Source organism: Actinia tenebrosa, unplaced genomic scaffold (genome assembly GCF_029948245.1).
Source record: "Actinia tenebrosa isolate PJP-AT-01 unplaced genomic scaffold, QUT_ActTen_1.0 PGA_scaffold2__45_contigs__length_23673736, whole genome shotgun sequence".
NCBI lineage: Eukaryota > Metazoa > Cnidaria > Anthozoa > Actiniaria > Actiniidae > Actinia > Actinia tenebrosa.
The window spans coordinates 4,752,588-4,772,258 of record NW_028292579.1 but is presented as its reverse complement, the minus strand read 5'-3'; the positions used below and the strand labels follow the sequence as shown (position 1 = coordinate 4,772,258).

The window sequence follows — 19,671 nt, the reverse complement described above, 5'->3', positions numbered from 1 at the left end:
TCCTGTTCATTTGCATAAACTTTAAGATGGATTTTCTTGGCTAGATTCACTTTTATCTTGAAAATTTTAGTGAAACACAAAGGAACTAACCTAGACGTTTGATAAGTAATCTAAAGTATTCCAGTCCGTGTTGTATCCAATATACAATCACTCGGCTACGCCTCCAGTTTGTATATCGGATACAACACAGCCACTCATACTGTATATACTACTTTTTAACTGTCTTGTAAACAAATGAAATACACTTGAAAATCAAACTAATTTTAATTCTACTCACTAAAATGTGTACAACCAATCAATAATATATTATTAATCATCAATATATTACTATCAAACATAAGACTTAATAGAGCTCCATTGTAAATATATTATCCCATTTCAGACACATTATTCTGCTGGGAATAATATTTTTTGCTTGAGTCACATTGTAACAGGTAATGACTTCTGGAATACAATACTCAAGAGAATAATACATGGTCTAAAATGGGAAAATATTACACTCACATTGAATGAGTCTATTGCATCTCCAATATATTAACAAATGTTTCTTCTTTTTGATAAACTACTCTTACACTGCTGTTGTCTGTACATTCTCCACAAAGAAGTAATGATATTAAAGCAAAAAAACTACTTAAAACTATACTGTTTGCATCCTAATGTTTGCTTCCCTTTTGGATTAGCCTGTGTGCCTCCTAACACAAACTGGTTGGTTTGGTTTGCAAGCCAACCTAACCAACAACTTTTGAATGAACGCCGGCTAATCCAAAAGGGAAGCATACATTTAAGGCTTGCCACTTATGTTTACAATTTAGTATAGTGCAAAAGTGCATAATAGGGAAATTATTATTTGTGGGATCTGCACTATAATAGTCTGTATTTTTATGCCAAACATCTAGGCTTGATTTTTAAAGAAGTTTAATGAATAGATTACACATTTAGATTACTTGAAATTTTCTCGTTTGTAATCAAACCTGGATCAGTATCAATCACTTGGGGCTAGGTATATATATATATGCTAAGTTTAAAGACTTGAGTAATAAAGCTTTGAATAAGACTGTGCTCCTGGCATTGTATTGAAGGTCAGAATGCATTTTTGACCTGTGAGTGTTCTTCTCTGAACATCACACTTTTGTCTTTGAATACATTAGGGATGAAAAAAATGGCAACAAAATTAGTAAATTAAAAGTTGATTGATTATTTCCTTTTGTGTGGAACAGCTGGTAGTAATAATAATATGTACAGTTCAACTATGTGCAATAATTTATGACAAAATAGGTCACATTAGGCAAACAGACTATCGTAACATCCAAACTATTTGAATTTTGCTTTCATATCTCAAAAAAGTAAAAACCTCTTATGACATCCAGAACTTTTTCATTATTTAAGACCTGCATTAATTGTTTTGACTCTCTATAATGGGGCCAGATACCATCAATACCATTCATCTCTGCATCATAAAAATGCTTGATGCATCTTGTAACTGATGTGCAGTTTCATCACATGCCTGTGGTAATGCAGAAGTTGTTGTTTCCAGGCAAATAACAATCCATTCGGTCTTTATTTGTCTGGTATCAAATCTCAGTGAATTATCCATTTTTCTTTTACAGGTGCATCTTGAAAGGATTGTGCTTCAACTCCATTTGCATTCACCATATGATTCAAACTACAGTAAATTCCATCAGTCTTCTCTTGTTCGGGAAATTCACATTTTTTTATTAGCACTTAGCATTCCAAATTCTGTTCTGCAAAACATTTTCATTGAGCCATTCTTTGCCTAATATAACCAGGGTATAAGAACTTGTATTAACTGTATTGACCAGGATTGCCTTTTTTTGGAGCATCCCTTGGAGAATCAGGATCAACCTGCATGTCTTGGACATCATCTGTGTCATGTCTTTGAACTGATGACGATGATACCACTGTCATCAGGTCACTAAAATCTAATGCTGTTCCTTCTTTACTCTAAAAACAAATGAAAACATGTTCATAAGACATGTATGCAAATTTATATTTATTTTTGATATCTTTGAGCCAGCTTTATCATTCCAGGATTTTACACGTCTAGTAGGAATCTTAATGCAGACTGATAAGATTTTTTTTAAATATTGCACCAATACTTTACCATGAAAGCAAAAAATGGATAGAAAGAAAGTGGACTTTGGCAGGCCAAACAATTTCAAATGAATCTTAATTTTGCTTTTTTGAGGGAACAAATTCATTTTATAAGTAAATGATACTTACTGCTTTATAGTCTAAAAACATTTGCTTGAAAGCCAAAAAGTCTGTAAAGCTCAAAAGCATTTCTACAATATCTGGTCCAATCTGATCTGATCGGTGCCTATAGTGGAAGAAAAACAAAATAAACTGTTTAAATTATCATGATAAACAATAAGGGACAGAGGAGGGGTACTCCTGCAAGTGCTTTTTTGACTTTTTTAGGGCAAAGGGATCAGATTTAATAAACTTGACCAGTGATAAGGGTGGAGGCCTCCTGTGGTTAAGTAGTCTTGTACTCCAAGGTGGTTGAAAAAGGGGTCAGCTGTACATATGATAGACAATTTTCAATATTTTACATAGCGTTATTTTAGCATTAATTAAAAAAACTACTTCATACAAAACTATAGGAGTAAAATTTTTAAATAAGTTTCCCTATAATAACTTACTGTATTAACTTCATAAAATCCTCCATTGAAAAGGAAGGCATTCTCTTCTTAAGTTCATCTTCAATATATTTTTCAACAGTTTTTTCCTGATTCAAAATATATGTGTACTTTTAATAATAGGATGAAACTCCATGCATAAATCATCGCTATAGCAAGTAGATTAAGCTATAGTGTTGAAACCCTGGGGGGGGTACTCCCGTATATTCGCTATATGGGTATGTGCCGCCAAACAGGGTATGGTTTTCAGCGTTTCTACTCTGGAACAGGGTATATAAAATCGCGCTCGCTCTGAAACAGGGTATATGAAATCACTCTCTCTCCTCTCTTTAACAGTGTTTTCAGCAAACTTGCTCTGGAACAGGGTATGAATTTCAGCAATTTTTACTTTGGAACAGAGGCAGGGTGCAGAGGGCTCAGCGGCACATCCATACCCTAAACAGGCAAGAGTACCCCCCCGGGGTTGAAACTAGTTAATTGGATTATGAACATTTTGCATGACAAACACTAACAGGAGTTCATATTGAATTTTAGACTTTTAATGGCCCACATATGTGCCCAATATGCAACCCAAAACCTACAGCCAATGAATTATAGCCCAACATGGCAAATAAAGGCTGATCAACAGAAAAATGTCTGGCCATATTTGTGCTTTCCTGGCCAAAGGCTCTTAGGCCAGTTCTCTTGACCAACCACTTGTTAATCAGTTTGATGTGTCTAGTCATCATAAATGTCCATGTATTGAGCAGCCATTATCTTTAGCTCATGTCCCAATACATTTGTTTATTATAGACACATGTATTAGAATTATTAGATACATGTATTAGAATTATTAGATACATGTATTAGAATTACAATCTACAGTGTATTGCCTTCAAACAATGATTGTTTGAAGGCAATACAATATTGTTTCAAGTACTCGATACTTTTGGTTCAATACCATAAATGCAAAGAACTGACTGACTCAAATGCAACAATTGGAGGTAATGGGAGTGTGACTCTAGTATCTGCTATTGAATCATCAACTTACATATTCCTTGAATATTTCTGTATAAATAAGCTTGTTTTCTTCTGTATCTTCAAAGTGATGAACATGCTTCTCCATAAAGCTATTCAGCATGGTCTGAAACTCATCTTCTGCATTTCAACAAAATATTACTAGGATTTGTTGGTATTTTGTTTGTGGGAATGTGTTTCCATGGAAACAGGTACAGCATATTCAGGGCAAGAGCTAGTTGTGGGATGGGAGGGGGGGTAGATGGAGGTAAGGCCTTAATTGATCTCAGAGGGTGGATAAAAGATTAGAGCTCATACAAAAAAAATGCTAGCTTGAAAATTAAGATGTCCAAGCACAAATTAATGATAAAGCAAGTAGTAAGTTAAACAAAAACGTTTTAGCAAAAAATTAAAAAGATATGAGAAAAGAAGTGTAAGGACTCTTGCAAAATAATATATAAAGCTGATATACATGGCTTACCAAAAGAGAACATTTTCAACTAAATATAGTACTTTGTTCCTTGTATACTATAGACCCCCTCAAATTTATGATGCCTATTTTTTGAAGAGCATTTGATTTTTATAAACATGTGGACATATAGATACAACATTCACTGTATTTACCCATGATAATGTCTTCTAAATGACCAACAGTGGTATCAAACTTTGTGTCAGCCCTACTGGACCTAGAATGCATAAGAAAATAATAACATCTTTAAAAGAGATGTATGATATCTTGCTTAAATAGGCTGAACAAAGTAAAGTTTTTGCATCATAAAGACATTAATTTTTCAGTGCCCCACTTTAGTTAATGTGCAAATATAGTTAACTATGGTGCAAACATTCTAATATCGTATTTCGATCGTGGGTTATTATTTCGTTTCATTTTTTGCATGTCTTTTAATTCCGCTTAAAACATTTTCAAACATTTTAAAAACATTCTGATGCGCAAACAAAATCTGTAGTATTTATCGGGCTAAATACCTAAACGACTATGTTCCATGATCAAATTTTTTTTAGGTAGTAATGTAATAATTATATTTGAAAAACTACGTAGTTTATAAAGCTTTTGAAAAAAAAACTTTTGAAAAAATTTGGAAAATTTCCTGTACGATTAAAAAAGTTTAACTTGTACTAAAAATCCCTCTAGCAAAGCAGCACAAAAACAAAGATCAAAAGCAGCTATTCAGTTTTACAAGAATTCTTATTATTCAAGAAACAAAAGACTAATTTGATCTAGCATCTGCAGCTGTTTGAAATATTGGCTTACAAAAACAGTCACAAACAAACTAAAATAATCAAATCAAAATCTAAGACAAATATGGATATTTACCTTCCCATTGCGAGATTCTCTTCTAAATCTAATGAGTGTAGCCCTGAAAATGAATTATAACGAGAGAAAGGATGAGAAAATAGAGGTAAAAGTAAAGAAATATTTGTTGTTATAATCTTCTTTCTTACCCGCCATCTTGGTTTGAACTGTTATGATGGGCGATAACCGCTGGATGAAGTTCGTCAGGTTCAGATCCCGCGGGTCTACGGGACATGTACGGGTTTTGGGGTTTGCCCTTTCAAGCTGCCTTTGCACTCCAAGTAATCAAACACTTCATTCACTTCATTAAAAAATAATGCATAGAAAAACGAATAGGGTTGGTTCTATTGTTTTTGGTAAAGAAATTGTTTTTTTAAAGTCGCAAAAATCTACCAGATGTTTTTGAGAGCTTCAAGTGACTAGTCCCAGTCTCCTCATTTTGTTTATTCCAAGGCAGCCTTTGGATTTGTGAGACGATCGCGATTATAGCTAAGGGTTGATCTTTTGGGGATGATTTGTGATTCTTTCAGCCTGGTATAATTCTCCATTGGTTTTACTAAAGCTGAGGCAAGCATAGGTCAAAAAAAGAACGAAATCAAAGCGTTTTGACACAAGTCGTAATCGTGTCGACTCAAGGAATCAACTGCGGAACCTTTGCGTGAAGTTGTGTTAGCTTATGTAAAAGATCAACCAAGCCCACTCGATCGTGTAGCTACTGTGTATGGATACGAGGAGTGATACTAGCAATCGATTTCCAGCTCAAAACCAACAGGACAAGCATGAAGTCTTTCTGGATCTGTGAAAAAAGGAAGTCATGACGAGCTTGAATGACTTCACTCACTGTGAATGAATACACACTGTTTAGAGTGATCGAGCGACTCTTTACCAGTTAAATATGATTGAAAATATTCTCAACTAGTTGGTTGATTTTTTGAGTAGCAGATATGGGATGCTGTGGGTCAAAATCGAAGAAATCCATCGATCTTGAAGACTACTCCTACACCAAAAACAAGGAGAAAAACAAGGAGAAAAACAAGTATGCATTGGGGTGAGTGAGCATTCAATGACTATATTAAACTTGATGTATAGCTATGCAACTAGGAGCTACGATTTTACACCGATTTCTTTATATTTTTTGTATCTAAACCTTTCTAATCCAAGGTCTATTCTCTTCAGGCAAAAATATTTTTTCTAGAATAAAAAAATCATCAATGTAAGATCCACTTCAAACATGTCGATCATCTAACACAGCATTTAGACAATCAGTCACCAACAAAAACCTTAATAAATCAAATTTATTATATATTGCTTTTCATTTCTGTAGATCAATTCTAAACTCGAATGACATAAAAAGACTATATAAATGGTCAATTATTTTAGAATAATACTACAAATTAGAATTGATCGATCACTACTAAATTGAATTTCGCTTTATGAATATTGTAATTGTAATCGATTCGGAAGGTTACGCATCATTGATCCGCCTTCCTCATGATAGTGTGTTTGCAAGTCTAATGTTTGCGGCAAGTTTATAGTTTCGGAAAAATAAAAATATTCGATATCTCAAAGAAAGCTACTGGTGATATTTTTAAGATGTTGGTGGATTTTCTTACCTAAATTTTTATGTAAGCCTTGCGTATGTATATTGTCAGTTGGTAATGAAACTAATGAATTCATTTAACTAAATGGATTCCAGGGCGTGTTATAACAAGCTCGTTGGTGGTGGCGATTAATGGTGTCTCAATTTTTTTTTTAATTATCAAAAATTAAGAAACGTAGATTTAAATACACTATGCAGCACTAATATTTACACAGAATTTAGGGAACGGTTTTTGCGTTATGATAATCAATCATCTTTCCTTAGTCTCGTTCCATTCGGTATTTTCTCTCTCTTTTTCCCCCTATAATTGTTTACGATTTTCCCGCATGGAAATATAAATCGTAAATTAGGTGATCGTTATCTGGTCGTTAAATAGTCGTCTGTCAGATCTGCTTTTGGCAGGCTTTGTTTGATCGCGTCGTAACAAGATGAATTAAAGCCCTAAGCAGTTCTTTATTACTGAAAATCTGAATTCGTCCCTTTCCGGGACTTTTAGAGTTTCAAATTTCCAACATCTTTTTAAACGTCAGCAATCTTGTCCATTTTAGACCATTCTGAGCATTCGACCCCACCCATCCCCCTTAACTAGTACGAAGATTCCTTTAAGAATACTAGATTCATCAAAGGCTCACGGCCTTCTTAGAAAATTTTGCAGACGCGTAATAAATCAGGATGGAATCACACTCGGCTTGACAATTCAGTGAATAATCACGTCTTGGATCTGTGATTTAGTAGTTGTGTAACCCTTGACCTGTACACGTCATTAATATTATTACGTTGTCTGGTATTCCAGTAGACTTGCCCCAAGTCGACCTCTCTTGTTTTCCCGGTGTGAAGAGCATTACCTGTAGAGATAAATTATTCCAACTGCAAAGAGGTTAAAGAATTTAATATTTTTTTAGTGGATGACTGAAAAGACCCATCTTTTTTTTTTTTTTTTTTTTTTTCCCCTTCTATAAACTATATATCTGTTATCGTTTATGATGCGGCGAGAGCAATGTATTAGGAAGGCTATATGAAATGGAATGTGAAATAATGCAATGCATAAGGACATGTGCGCGGTGCATCTCGACACCTATGCAGTGCAATATGAAGTGCATGAAGGCAAAAGGTGCAATGATTTGTCAAGACACATATCCATTGCAATGTGCCGATTATTAAACGCAGTATTAACTTGTGAGCAATACATCAAGGCACCTATCCAGTACAATATGTCCATTATTCGACACAGTATCACTTGTGCGCAATACATCAAGGCACCTATCCGATGCAATATGCTCATTATTCAACGCAGTATCATTTGTGCGCAATAAAGAGACCATGGTCTCTTGGCGCATTACATTGTGTGGATACGATGTTTGTGACGATTGCGCTAACAGAATGACAAATACGAAAAAATATATATCGAGGGGAGCGCTTTATATTTATTGATTTGCTTTGCCTTGCTTTAGAAATCAAACGTTACAGTATGTGCGTTTTATCTTTCCAGTTCCGGCAAGCAAGGAAGCTATCAGTCACTTAGTAAAATGGACGATCTACCTGATGGCGAACAGAACAACTCGACAGACAAGCCTTATGAACTCAGCCTTCCACAGGATGATTCTACTGATGACCATCTACTGACGAAAGACCCTATGCATGGCTCTGCCTCGTCTTTAGATGAGCTCCTTGGGAAGAAAGAAAAAATACCTGTTAAGAAGAACAACAGCAAAAAGGAAGAAAAGGAATCCGTCAACTTCTTCAAGAAGCAGAAGAAAAATGACATGACAATACCGGAAGATGTCGATATTAAGTCTCAAGGGTCTGACAACAAACAGGGAGGTCGTAATATTGACATTAAGACCTTGGACCGGGAACCGCGACGATTAGACAATGGAAAAACTCTGGTGGCAGATAAATGGAAGAGTGAACCGTTACTGAATGAACCTCATCACGAAAAGACTAAAATCTCGGCCGTTAAGAAGTTGGGATCAGTGCCTGATGTTGCTGTTGAGCCGGCAAACCAAACTGCCAGCGTGAGGACGCTAGAGCATGCTCAAAAGCCTACAACTCTGGAGGTCTTGCGCAATTATGTTTTTATGGGACACTTAAATGTTAAAGTACCAAAAATTGCTAGAATGGTGCGTCTGTACGTGAGCACTACGTTTACAGGTAATACCCCCTACCCCCTACCCCCTGCGTACACTATCTTATTAACTAAGTAACTTATCCTTGACCCTCTTATTTTTAGATACTCAAGTAGAACGGAATGCTTTGATTGAGAGAGTTTACCCTAAACTTAAGGAGTACTGCCAGGAGCATGGGTACGAGTTTCAAGTGATTGACATGCGCTGGGGTGTAAAGGAACCACATCTTGATGATCACATGTTTGGCGATCTCTGCATCCGGGAAATTGAAATCTGCAAAACGGTTTCCACCGGACCAAATTTTGTGGTAAGAGAGACTGACTTATCTTATTAACCTGCTTCCATGATATTGGCATCAGAGTGTTTTTTCTTCGAAGCATGGAAAGCGCTTCAATTCTAACCATATTCCAGCAGATTTTGATGTCGTATATTTCTCATCTTGTAGACTTTGCTGGGGCAAAAATACGGCTTCTGTCCTTTCCCACCAAAAATCTCCATAAGTGAATTCGAAGCACTCACCGCAGCTATTGAAGACACCAATGACAAAGACCTCATCGAAGAGTGGTTCAAACGAGACGACAACGCTGTCCCCCCTGAATACGTATTGCAGCCAGTCACTTCAAAGTTCACTGGTTTTGTTAATCCATCGAGTAAAGAGACCAGAAAAGCAGCATGGAAAGGTTGGCGGGAAGTTTTTGAGAGATTACAAAATATTCTGAGGATAGCGGCAGCCAAGGCCTTGAGTAAAGATGCTGCTCATAAATACTGCGTGTCAGGTGAGCATTTTGTGATGAAATTCCTCACGTTCTTCGCGCAAACTAATTGAGCAAAGACATCGTCAGGACATTTCTATGGTTTGTGTGAAGGAAACTAAAATGTGTCTCAGCCAATGACGGTTCCGGTTAATTCTTATCCAATCAATAGTCTTTTTAGAGCTCATGCAGCAAGGTGTCTCAGCCAATAGAAAATCGAAACCGTTTTTTTTTTTTAATTTTTCGGTTAATACTTATCCAATCAAAAGTGTGTTTAGTGCGCATGTCATTGTCTCATATTAACCTCTTGTTCTGTCTTACCCAGTTTCGGAAAAGGAGATCGAGCAAGGGATCATAAAAGCACCCAACAGCAACTCTCAAACCCTCTGGTTCAAACGAACCATCATCGACTTGAAGGAAAACCTTAAGAGCGACAAATCAGACAAATTCATTGACATAAAAGAAAAAGGCAAAAAGTCCAAAGAAAAAGGAGCCAGTAAGACCATACAGCTCCGTGAGGTAGACAAGGTGTCTCAGAATTTACTAAAGAATCTGAAAGACAAGAAGATCAGTAAAGTGTTGGACAAGTCGAATATATTCTCTTATGACATCAAATGGGCTTCCAATAAGAATGAGAAAGAGACAAGCATGACGCACGTGGAGTTCCTCAGTAAACTATGCCAAGACTTTTTCCTGGTGATAAGGAGGAGAATTTCAGATGGGATCAAGGAACGCGAAGCCAATGATTTGAAAGAAAAGGACAAAGATAACGTCTTCGAGGAAGCAACTCAACACATTGCTGTCTGTCAATGGAAAACTGCAGATTTTCAATGCAGAGAAGCTCTCCTGGCAAGAATACGAGAGTATATAACAAACACTTGTAGCTCTCCTCTTGTGCTGTACGGAGGGTCTGGGTGTGGAAAGTCGTCAGTGGTTGCTATGGCAGCAAAGCAAGTGCGAACGTGGGTCAATCGAGAAGCCATTGTAGTGCTGCGTTTCCTGGGTACCAGTCCAGACTCGTCCAGTTTGCGATTGGTTCTCCGTAGTGTTTGTCTTCAGCTGTGTCGAGCTTTTGGTGTAAACTCTAACTTCGTTCCGCAGGTAACAAAACATACATTCCCAAACGTTTTTGCCCACTTTGGACTTTTTGAGGGGAGAGGGGATGGGAGAATGAAAATGATTTTCTTTCTCCCTTGACCTCCTTCTTCGTCTTTGTTCACAGGATTACCAAGAGTTAGTTCGTGACTTTCAAGACCGGCTTAGCATGGCCAAGTCAAACCGACCAATCATTGTCTTCCTGGACTCGTTAGAGCAGTTATCCCCCACTGAAAATGCTCATCTTGTCGCTTGGTTGCCAAGGATACTCCCTTCGCACGTGCATGTGGTTGTTAGCACCCTTAAGGATGACAGATACGCTTGTCTGAGCTCACTTCGGGTAAATTCTTGCAATAACTATTATTACGAGTGCCAGAATTATATGTTTAGCCATTTTTTTAAACCAATTTATAGAGTATTACTAGAGTGGATACCATATATCCGTGAAAAAGTTAACGAAATTTTACAAAGTTTCGTAGACCAACGGTCTACTGAGGTCTACTGAAACTTTAATAAACCCCGCAAATTTTCGCAATTTTTTATCGAGGTTTTTACGGATATATGGTAATGCACTCTAACATTAAAGTTATTAGCCAACGCCAGTGCGCAAAAAAATAAGTTTTTTCTCATTGTAGAAATTGATCCCGGACTCGTCCAGTTTTGCGGAAGTGACGTCACTATCACAGAACGATGCGTCAGTAATTCTATCCTCCTGGCTTAAGCATGACAACCGACAGTTGACTGACGCACAAAAGAAAATTGTGTTAGACGCCTTTAAATCTTATCCATCACCTTTCTTCCTTAAACTTGCCTACGAAAGAGCCATTACCTGGAAGTCGTACACAGCCGAAAAAGAGTGCACACTCGAGGCTACCGCGCCCTTGATGATTGAAGCATTCTTTGAGAAAATGGAAAATAAACACGGCAAGGTATTTGTTGGAACTTTGTTTTCTTATCTGACGATAGAGAAGAACGGCTTTAGTGAATCAGAGTTGGAAGATCTTCTAAGCTGCAATGAAGATGTGCTTGATGAGGCATTTCGTTACTGGTCGCCACCCATACGTCGTTTTCCGACGTTTTTATTGGCCCGACTGCGCGCCGATCTAGAGCCGTATCTACTTGAACGCTGTATCAACGGTGTACGAGTCTTTGCATGGTACTATCGGCAGTTCCGTGAGATTGCAGCTAAGAGGTATTTTGATAAAGCCGCGGGTCAGGTCAAGAAGATTCATTGTGAATTATCGGATTATTACCATGGACGATGGACGGAAGGGGCCAAGAAGGATGACGGGAAGGGAGTGTTAAAGGACCGCCATGTTGCAGCACAACCGTTTAAGTTCAGCCAGAAAGTATTCAATCTGAGGAAACTAAATCTGCTTCCTTACCATCTTCTGCGAACCGGAGACGTCGAGAAACTGAAACAACAAACCTTGTGTAACTATGAGTTCTTATCAGCAAAGTTACTTGCGACATCTCCACGTCACATTTTGCATGACTTCACTGACGCCCTCAGCTACTTCCCCACCGACAAGGACATCGCACTTGTCCTCGAAACACTCCAGTTATCACGTGATGCTCTCACGATATCTGCTGACCAGTTGTCGGCTCAACTCATCGGTCGTCTTTCCGCGCCCCGTTCTCCTAGTCCCGCTATTGCGCGCTTGCTACGTCAGGCTCATCATCCCGCCAAATTTTCGTTCATCCCGAACATTTCCTGTCTCAACCGACCGGGTGGAAAGCTTGTCCACTCGTTACCAGATCTCCACAGCTCGCTAGTTCTCAGCAGTGATAGTACCAAGGCGTTGTCTGTGTCGGGCGATAAGGATATACTATTATGGGATGTACAGAGTGGCAGCGTGCTACAGACCATAGAAAGCACGAGTGACGTCAAACAAGTCTTGTTCTGTCTTGATGACAAGCACGTCCTTGCATCTTGCAATGGCGCGATTCGACAATGGTTTTTGAAAACTGCTAAGCTGAAGTTCGAAATAGAATCTACTGAGACTGCAGCGCCGATCTCTGTAGCACAGAATGGAAGTACGTTAGTTGCGATACTGGACAAGAAGGTCATTACTGCTAAAACATCTGATGGAAAGGAACTCAAGGAATTCCAAGATGGCGACTGTGAGCACGACCAACTTGTTAGCATGGATAACTTAGTGGCCTTGGCAAACTCACGTCAATGTTACGTCAAATTATTTGACATAGAAAGTCAAACCATCCTTAATACTATCCAAGTGTTTGGAGAGAATTCAAATGACGTTGTTAGTACTATGACATTGAGTCCCTTCAATGAGGGCCAACTGATTGTCTACTCACACAAGTCCTCTAGCGTCAGGGTCTTTGATATCAAGTCCACTAACTGCCTTCACGTCTTGGGCCCTGACATTTTGTACCCAGCAATTACCGGCGATGGACATTACATGTTGTGTACCAATAGTTATAATGATGTGAGTGTGTGGAACCTCGAGACTGCGATGAAGGAAAGGAACGTGATTCGTCACCCACCATCTACTGCTATCAACCATATTATCAGTCATAACAAGACGATCATCGTCACTGTGTCTGACGATGAAATGGTGAGAGTCTGGGATCTAGAAAGAGAAGAGGTAAGAAACCAAGTAAATTATATTTTGTGCAACCTAGTTCCAAGCAGAAACTTGGTATTTCTTTGACAACAAAGCATTGCGTTTGCGCACGTAAATTTGTTAAACTTATCTTACACATGGATCAAAATAGCGCAACAGTTGTATCACCCTGACCGTTGTCGTTCGAACATAGAGGGCATAATTCTTAGATTCTAATTGGCTAAAATTTCCGTCGCAAAGTTTGATACGAAAGAGCTATAGCTGACTTTTCATCAGGAATTGCGGAATACTTGAAAATGAATTATGCGGGAAATTAAACTTCGCTTTTACAGCGGTAATTTGTTCGCGCATGCGTCAAATTTGCTCCCATTTATTGACAAAATTTGCAAAATGTATAATCAAAAGAACAAGTTTAATAGTAAAAATAACTTCCCAAAAAACCGATTTTTTGAACTAAAATTTTTTTCAACGAAATTGTATTAGAATTTTGTGTTTCTTAGATGGGATCCCTGTGGTTTCGTGCTCCAAAAATTGAATTAAAAAAAAGAATTATTGAAAAAAATTAAATCAGTTAAAAGCATTTTTACATTACCTCTATAAATATGTAAAACTAATTTCAGATTTCTGTTTATTTTGTCAAGAAAACCTCAACTTACTCTGCTCCCTTACGCCTTACGTATTGCATATGTGCGTACTAATAAAATTGTGTGTCTGTCACAAAATTTTATAAAAATAACTAATTATTTATTTTTCATAAAATCTTGAAGGCTTTCTATTGGTACAGTTCTTATTTTCTTATTTAGAGTTGAAGGTATTTTAAAATGTCTCAAAAGTAGCCAAAAAATTTCAAAACACAATATTTTATATCCTGTCATCACACCACAGGGATCCCAAATGGCTTTAGCGGTCAAAAAAAACAGCTGATAAAAAATTGAATTACTCTTTTTGCTCAAACGTTTTACACTCCTTGGAAACTAATTTTTATACTCTTTCCAATCATGTAAAAAAATTGAGAGATTTTATTTCATTTCACAGAAAATAAGCCGCTTGAAATTTTGTTCCTTCAAACTCGTTTTTTTCGATGACCCCAAAAATTGGGAAATTTAAAGAAGAACGTTTTCTTGAAAAAATTGATATGGTTAGAAAGCTAAGGTTAATGGCAACTTGTTTTGGGCTCATCTTGTCAATATAGGTTAAACTGACGATTTTATAGGAGAAGTTTTTTTCCTTACTAGGAACGCCTGACAAAGATGAAGCCCTGTTAGACAATACTCTTTGTTTTTGTACTTCTAATTTTTCTTTCTTAATGAAATTATCACTGATAATACCTTACGAGATAAGGGTTTTGGCAACATCAAAAAAGTTTTGATCTTTTACAAAATAGCAAGAAAATAAAGGGAAAACCTTTTAATGGACTTGGGCTTCCTGTGCGTACTCTGGAGTGACGTCATTTTAAACACAGGAAACCCAGAAAAATTTCAGTTTTAAAAAATAACTTCCAGAAATAATTTTCTTTTTTTTTTAATTCCTATATTCATCCATTAATACAAACTAGTATCAGTGCAAGTTTCATAAGAATTCAATTTCTAGAACTAAACAAACCATAGATAAAAGAAAAATCAAGGGCCTTTTGACTAGGCGTTCCTAGTAGGAAAAACTATTTTGTTCGTAAAAGCCTCTTTTTATTCGTTTTCAAAAAAATAACCACAGATTAGTGTTGCCTGTAAGCGTAGCTTTCTAGTGATGTGCATATTGTCAGAATAAAACCATTTTTGAGATTCACCAGTTTTGGGGGTTATCGAAAAAACGGTGTTTTGAGTTACGAAATTTCAACCGGCATATTTTCCTTGAAATAAAGGATAATTTTAAAATATTCTTACATATATAGATAGAGTCCAATTAGTACTACATATTGAGTATAATGTTTTTAAAGACAAGGTTTTGATGAAATTTTTATAGACTGATTTTGGACCAGTAGGGGCTCTTGGGATCCCTGTGGTGAGATGCGAGTGTATCAAAAATGAGAAAACGGACGAAATATCAACTTCACTTGGAACATAATTACAATTATTAACTTTAAATTAAAGAATTTATTCATTCCCAATGGTATACTGTAAAAAACTGAGAATAAGATAGCTATGTTTTTTCCCAAGTACACAGCACACATTTCTGTAGGTGCGCACACGTGTAATACGTTAGCGGTAAAGGACCCTTACAATGTTAATGTTTTATTGACGAATTAGAAGAGTATATCTTAATATTTCTAAATATTTCCAAAGAATTTTAAGGAACCTTTCTAACAGATGCATTATTCTCAGAAAAACAGTATATTTAATCTGCCCAATGTTTTTGGCACCGCACCACAGGGATCCCAACTGTTGTGGACTTGCCACAAAAGTATCCATCATTTTTTTTTTTGGAAAATTCCCCGAATTGATATGTTTATTTAAAGATTTTTAGGGATCGGTCCAGATATATTTCCCTCTGTTCCACAAACATAATCTGGTTAAATCCTGTTTTTTATCCTCCGTTACCTCTCCCTCTTCTCCCACCTGCCCACAACTTACTCAGTGAAATCTTTTCTTACTTTAGGCGAAACTTTCCCCCATTATGAACTTCCTGTAAATGAAATCCTTTTTACCTTTCATCCATCGTAATGTTAGTTTGTAATGTGCCAAGCGTTACCGTAAAACAAAGAAATAATAACCAAGGGAATAACGCGTGGTTTCAAATGAGAATAACGTCACGGTCAAAATAGAGTAATTAAGCAAAGTTTCATAAATGGGGACCACAGAAAGCCCAAACCAATTCAGTGCCAAGCAGCCCGTTTCCTTCATTCTTAAAATTTAGGAAATATGTTGTTAACATTTAAGAAACAATTGGCTGTTTTAGGCACAGTATTGTTAAATGTCTCGTCTTTCTGTAAGACAAACCTTACCTCATAGTGCAGTGTTCGTGCTACTACGGACGCCATTCGTTCAAAATCCTTTTAACCGTATTAAATATACGAACTTTGTCCAGATGCGCTATGTCCAGTTTATGAGTATCGCCCAGAAGAAACGCTAAATTTAAGTTACAGCACCCAGCTTTTTCAGATTATACAAGACACGTCTTCACTGCAGTCGCTACACAAGATGCGCTTCGGATGGCTGACATTGCGAATTATAAATACGAATATTTGGAGCACTCATTTGTATTGAAATTATTCTTTACAGGCGTCAAACGTGGACTTTGAAGACAACAAAGGTGACCGGTGCATTGAATACCTCGCTATGGTCAAAAGCACCATTCAAAAACAAGTCGTTACCAAGTCACGTGCGTCAGGTGAGAAGTGTTCATTCTTGTGTGATCAAAATAACAAAAGACTAGCCAGCTATTGTGGTTGATGAAAGAAGCGGCGAGACGTGACGGGCAAACTAGCCAGAGGCGGATGCAGCCAAAGATATGAGGGGTGGAGGGGGCTTGACCGAATTTTGCGAATGACACTACAGAACTTGGAACAAATATTTAAAAATATCTTTTCTATTCTGATCAAATAAAACTATGGAAGGGGGGAGGGGCTACAGCATCCATTTGTACCCTTACTGGATCCACCCCTGCTAACAACATAACCTTACTTGATTAAACATTGTGCACAACCTTAGTCTCTTTGTCCAGAGCTGTAATGCTCCTCAAAATACCTTCAGAATGCATGGGTGTTGCTAACCTTCAAAGAGGCTCTAGGCCAGCAGACAACGTTTCAAAGCGTGTGTAGTCGAATGGCTTTACCTCAATATAACGATCTAAATTAAGTTATTCTAACGCTTAGGTAAATTAAACCCATGGTAAAATATTAATCACACGAGACATGATTCTATTAAAGGATTATGCATGGATCACTTTTACATATAGACCCCTTGCATGTGACGTCAAAACAGCTCAATTTGAAGGACAAAACAAAATTATTTCAATCTCCTGAGAATTGGAAACCTATTTTTCCCCCTCCAAATTGAGCTGCAATTGCTGCAAGGGGTCTATGGCCGGCTACGTTGACTTGCGAAATATGAGATTTTGTGTGAGATCCTTAGAGTGTTATGTTACCCATTTCTGCTGGAATGCATATGCATATGATTTAAAACTAATGGCCGGGACCCTCTATAGTTGCAGAAACCTCTATAATACGGACACCATGTTTCCTACGGGCAAAGATATTGGGCAAAACCATATGCATCAAGTGTCATACTTAAAACTTTCTATGTCGTGCACAACATCCTAAAGGCTTAGCCGCTTATGTTAAAGACGCTCAAATGAATTGTTTCCAAAATTTGACGCGTGTGTTTGTTTCTAACAGGGCCAATTAGCGTCTGGAACGTCATCACCTGTCAGCCAATCAGAACGCTTACTGGTACAAACGCGGATGAGATCCTTGTGGTGGACGAGACACGTGCTGTGGTTCGATCTGGGGCCAAGCTGGCCTTAGTTGATCTTCAAGAAGGAAAACTGATCAAAAAGATGCGATCTGAATTCACCACTAAAACAGACAAAGTCAACAGACATGCCAGCTCGTTGTACAAAAGGCGTGACCTGGCCATCCGATTGGCTGAGAGCCCGCGATTCAACACGCGCACTAAATCAAAAACCCGAAAATTCAACGATTGCGCTTTGGTCGGTACTACCCATGTGCTGGTTCTTTCAAAAGACAGACTTTATATGAAACTTGCTTCCTTGGAAACGGGTGAGCCTGTTGCTAAGCTAAAGGCTGGTCAGCGGCAGATGATCGAGACTATTATGGTCAGTGATAATGGAGCGGTTGCTGTCTGTTCGTGTGAAAACTTCCCGCTTCTGGTGTGGGACATCAAGGAGAGAAGAAAGAAGTTTACTTTAGACATGGACGGTACCTTCCCACAGCTTGCTATCGCGGACATCACTCATAACGGACATTACCTGGTTGATGTCATCAAACTCGACAAGAAGCACAAAACTGTTGTCACGTGGGATCTCGAGACTGGAACTGTCAAGCATCTGATTGGCCAAGGCGTGAATGTTTGGTCAGTGGCAGTCTCTTCAGTGAGCATGCGCTTAGTTGTGACCGGAAGTAGTGGTTCTGGGGAGACTATTCGAATCTATGATCTCACAAATGGTGAGTTTAAGCACCAGCTGGGTGGACACACAGAACCCGTCAAAGGTGTCTGTCTGTCCAAAGACGGCCGTCGCTTACTGACCTACGTCCCACTGGGCTCCAGGGATCGAAGTGTCTGTCTGTGGGACATTATTACTGGGTGTCCCATTGCGTCATTCACTCCTGACTTGCCTGTGTCCAGTTGTGTCTTGAACGACGACGGTGATCAGGTTGTCATGGTGATCAATAAGTCGCGTCCAATAGTATCCCTTGCTTTGACACATGAAGTTGGATCACGTGAGATGTCGGTTGATGTTTCCAATTCGTACTTCAACCACCCCACCCTTCACGGGGCTGTCTTTGACATGACTGCACAGATGAACTGGGAAGATGCTGAGGATGAAAATGAAGAGTAAACAGAGACAGCGCACTGTCTATAGATGTTATACAGAAGCTTTGCACCATCACGTAATGGAAGCCATGGCAGGAGGCAGGAACAATTTAATCTGGTCTAATCTGGATAACATGAGAAAGGGACTGGCGGGTGAAGGACTCTGTCGCTGTGCCTCCTGTCATGGCTGCCATCACCTGATGGTGTGGAGCCTCATCTACCTGTGTGCCTAGTGATACTATTGTACCTACCATTTATTGTGTCAAATCTATTGGTTGTTGCGCCCTGTAGGTTACTACACTACTACTACCTATAGACTTACTATAGACTAACTATAGACCAACTATAGACCAACTATAGACCAACTATAGACTAACAATAGACCAACTATAGACCAACTGTAGACCAACTATAGACCAACTATAGACCAACTATAGACCATAGTCTACCTCGTTAAATGTATAAACTGCGGTAATGTTCTCCTCCAACAAAAAAAGAGATTCAACAATTTTATCGTTAAACAAGGAAATAATATTCAAATAAATGGCATGTAGTTTGAGATGGGATAACATTAAAAAGGGGCCGTTGTTATATCATGAAAAGTCATTGCCAACATCCAGGATTGCAGTCTTATATTCAGTTTTCAGCAACTGGAAGATAACTTTTCTTTTTTCAAAAACATTGTTTTTGGAACTTCATAATTTTGACTTACTTGCTATTCAGTCTTTGTGCCTTTATTTTTTAACAGTTGTTCAAACGTAACATTTTAAAGAAGCTTAAAGCATTCATTAATAATTTGAACTTACAGTTAAGTATAATTAATATTTTAATTAAACTTTTATTTTAGAATATATATGGTTGTTTTTCTTTATTTGAGTTATTTGATTTGATTTCCTGAGTCTATGCCAAGCTCGTTTTCTAAAAAATGTAATTTAAATAAAGCTTGTGCTTGTGCCGGAGGTGGACTGGAACGAAATTTGGGTCCCGGGTCCTCTATACGCACCAGTTCACTAAGGCTACGTCTGAGACACTTTTCTCCAGTGATCTTATAAT

At 37.9% G+C, this 19,671-nt stretch overlaps 2 protein-coding genes across 2 annotated transcripts; one reads left to right on the top strand and one right to left on the bottom strand.

Annotated features, from left to right (window-relative positions):
- Positions 1-245: 245 nt before the first annotated feature.
- On the bottom strand, positions 246-5,415 carry LOC116289507 (ADP-ribosylation factor-like protein 2-binding protein). The gene is made up of 7 exons (XM_031696456.2): positions 5,118-5,415; positions 4,990-5,032; positions 4,281-4,342; positions 3,691-3,797; positions 2,664-2,749; positions 2,242-2,338; positions 246-1,962 (listed from the first exon to the last, which is right to left on the bottom strand). Exons 1-7 carry the CDS (start codon positions 5,122-5,124, stop codon positions 1,804-1,806), a joined length of 561 nt encoding a protein of 186 aa, XP_031552316.2. The 5' UTR covers positions 5,125-5,415; the 3' UTR covers positions 246-1,803.
- A 462-nt stretch (positions 5,416-5,877) lies between these two features.
- LOC116289499 (NACHT and WD repeat domain-containing protein 2) lies at positions 5,878-19,469 on the top strand. The gene is made up of 9 exons (XM_031696445.2): positions 5,878-6,016; positions 8,058-8,719; positions 8,799-9,001; positions 9,140-9,470; positions 9,772-10,547; positions 10,669-10,881; positions 11,177-13,150; positions 16,345-16,453; positions 17,460-19,469. Exons 1-9 carry the CDS (start codon positions 5,913-5,915, stop codon positions 18,641-18,643), a joined length of 5,556 nt encoding a protein of 1,851 aa, XP_031552305.2. The 5' UTR covers positions 5,878-5,912; the 3' UTR covers positions 18,644-19,469.
- Positions 19,470-19,671: the final 202 nt, after the last annotated feature.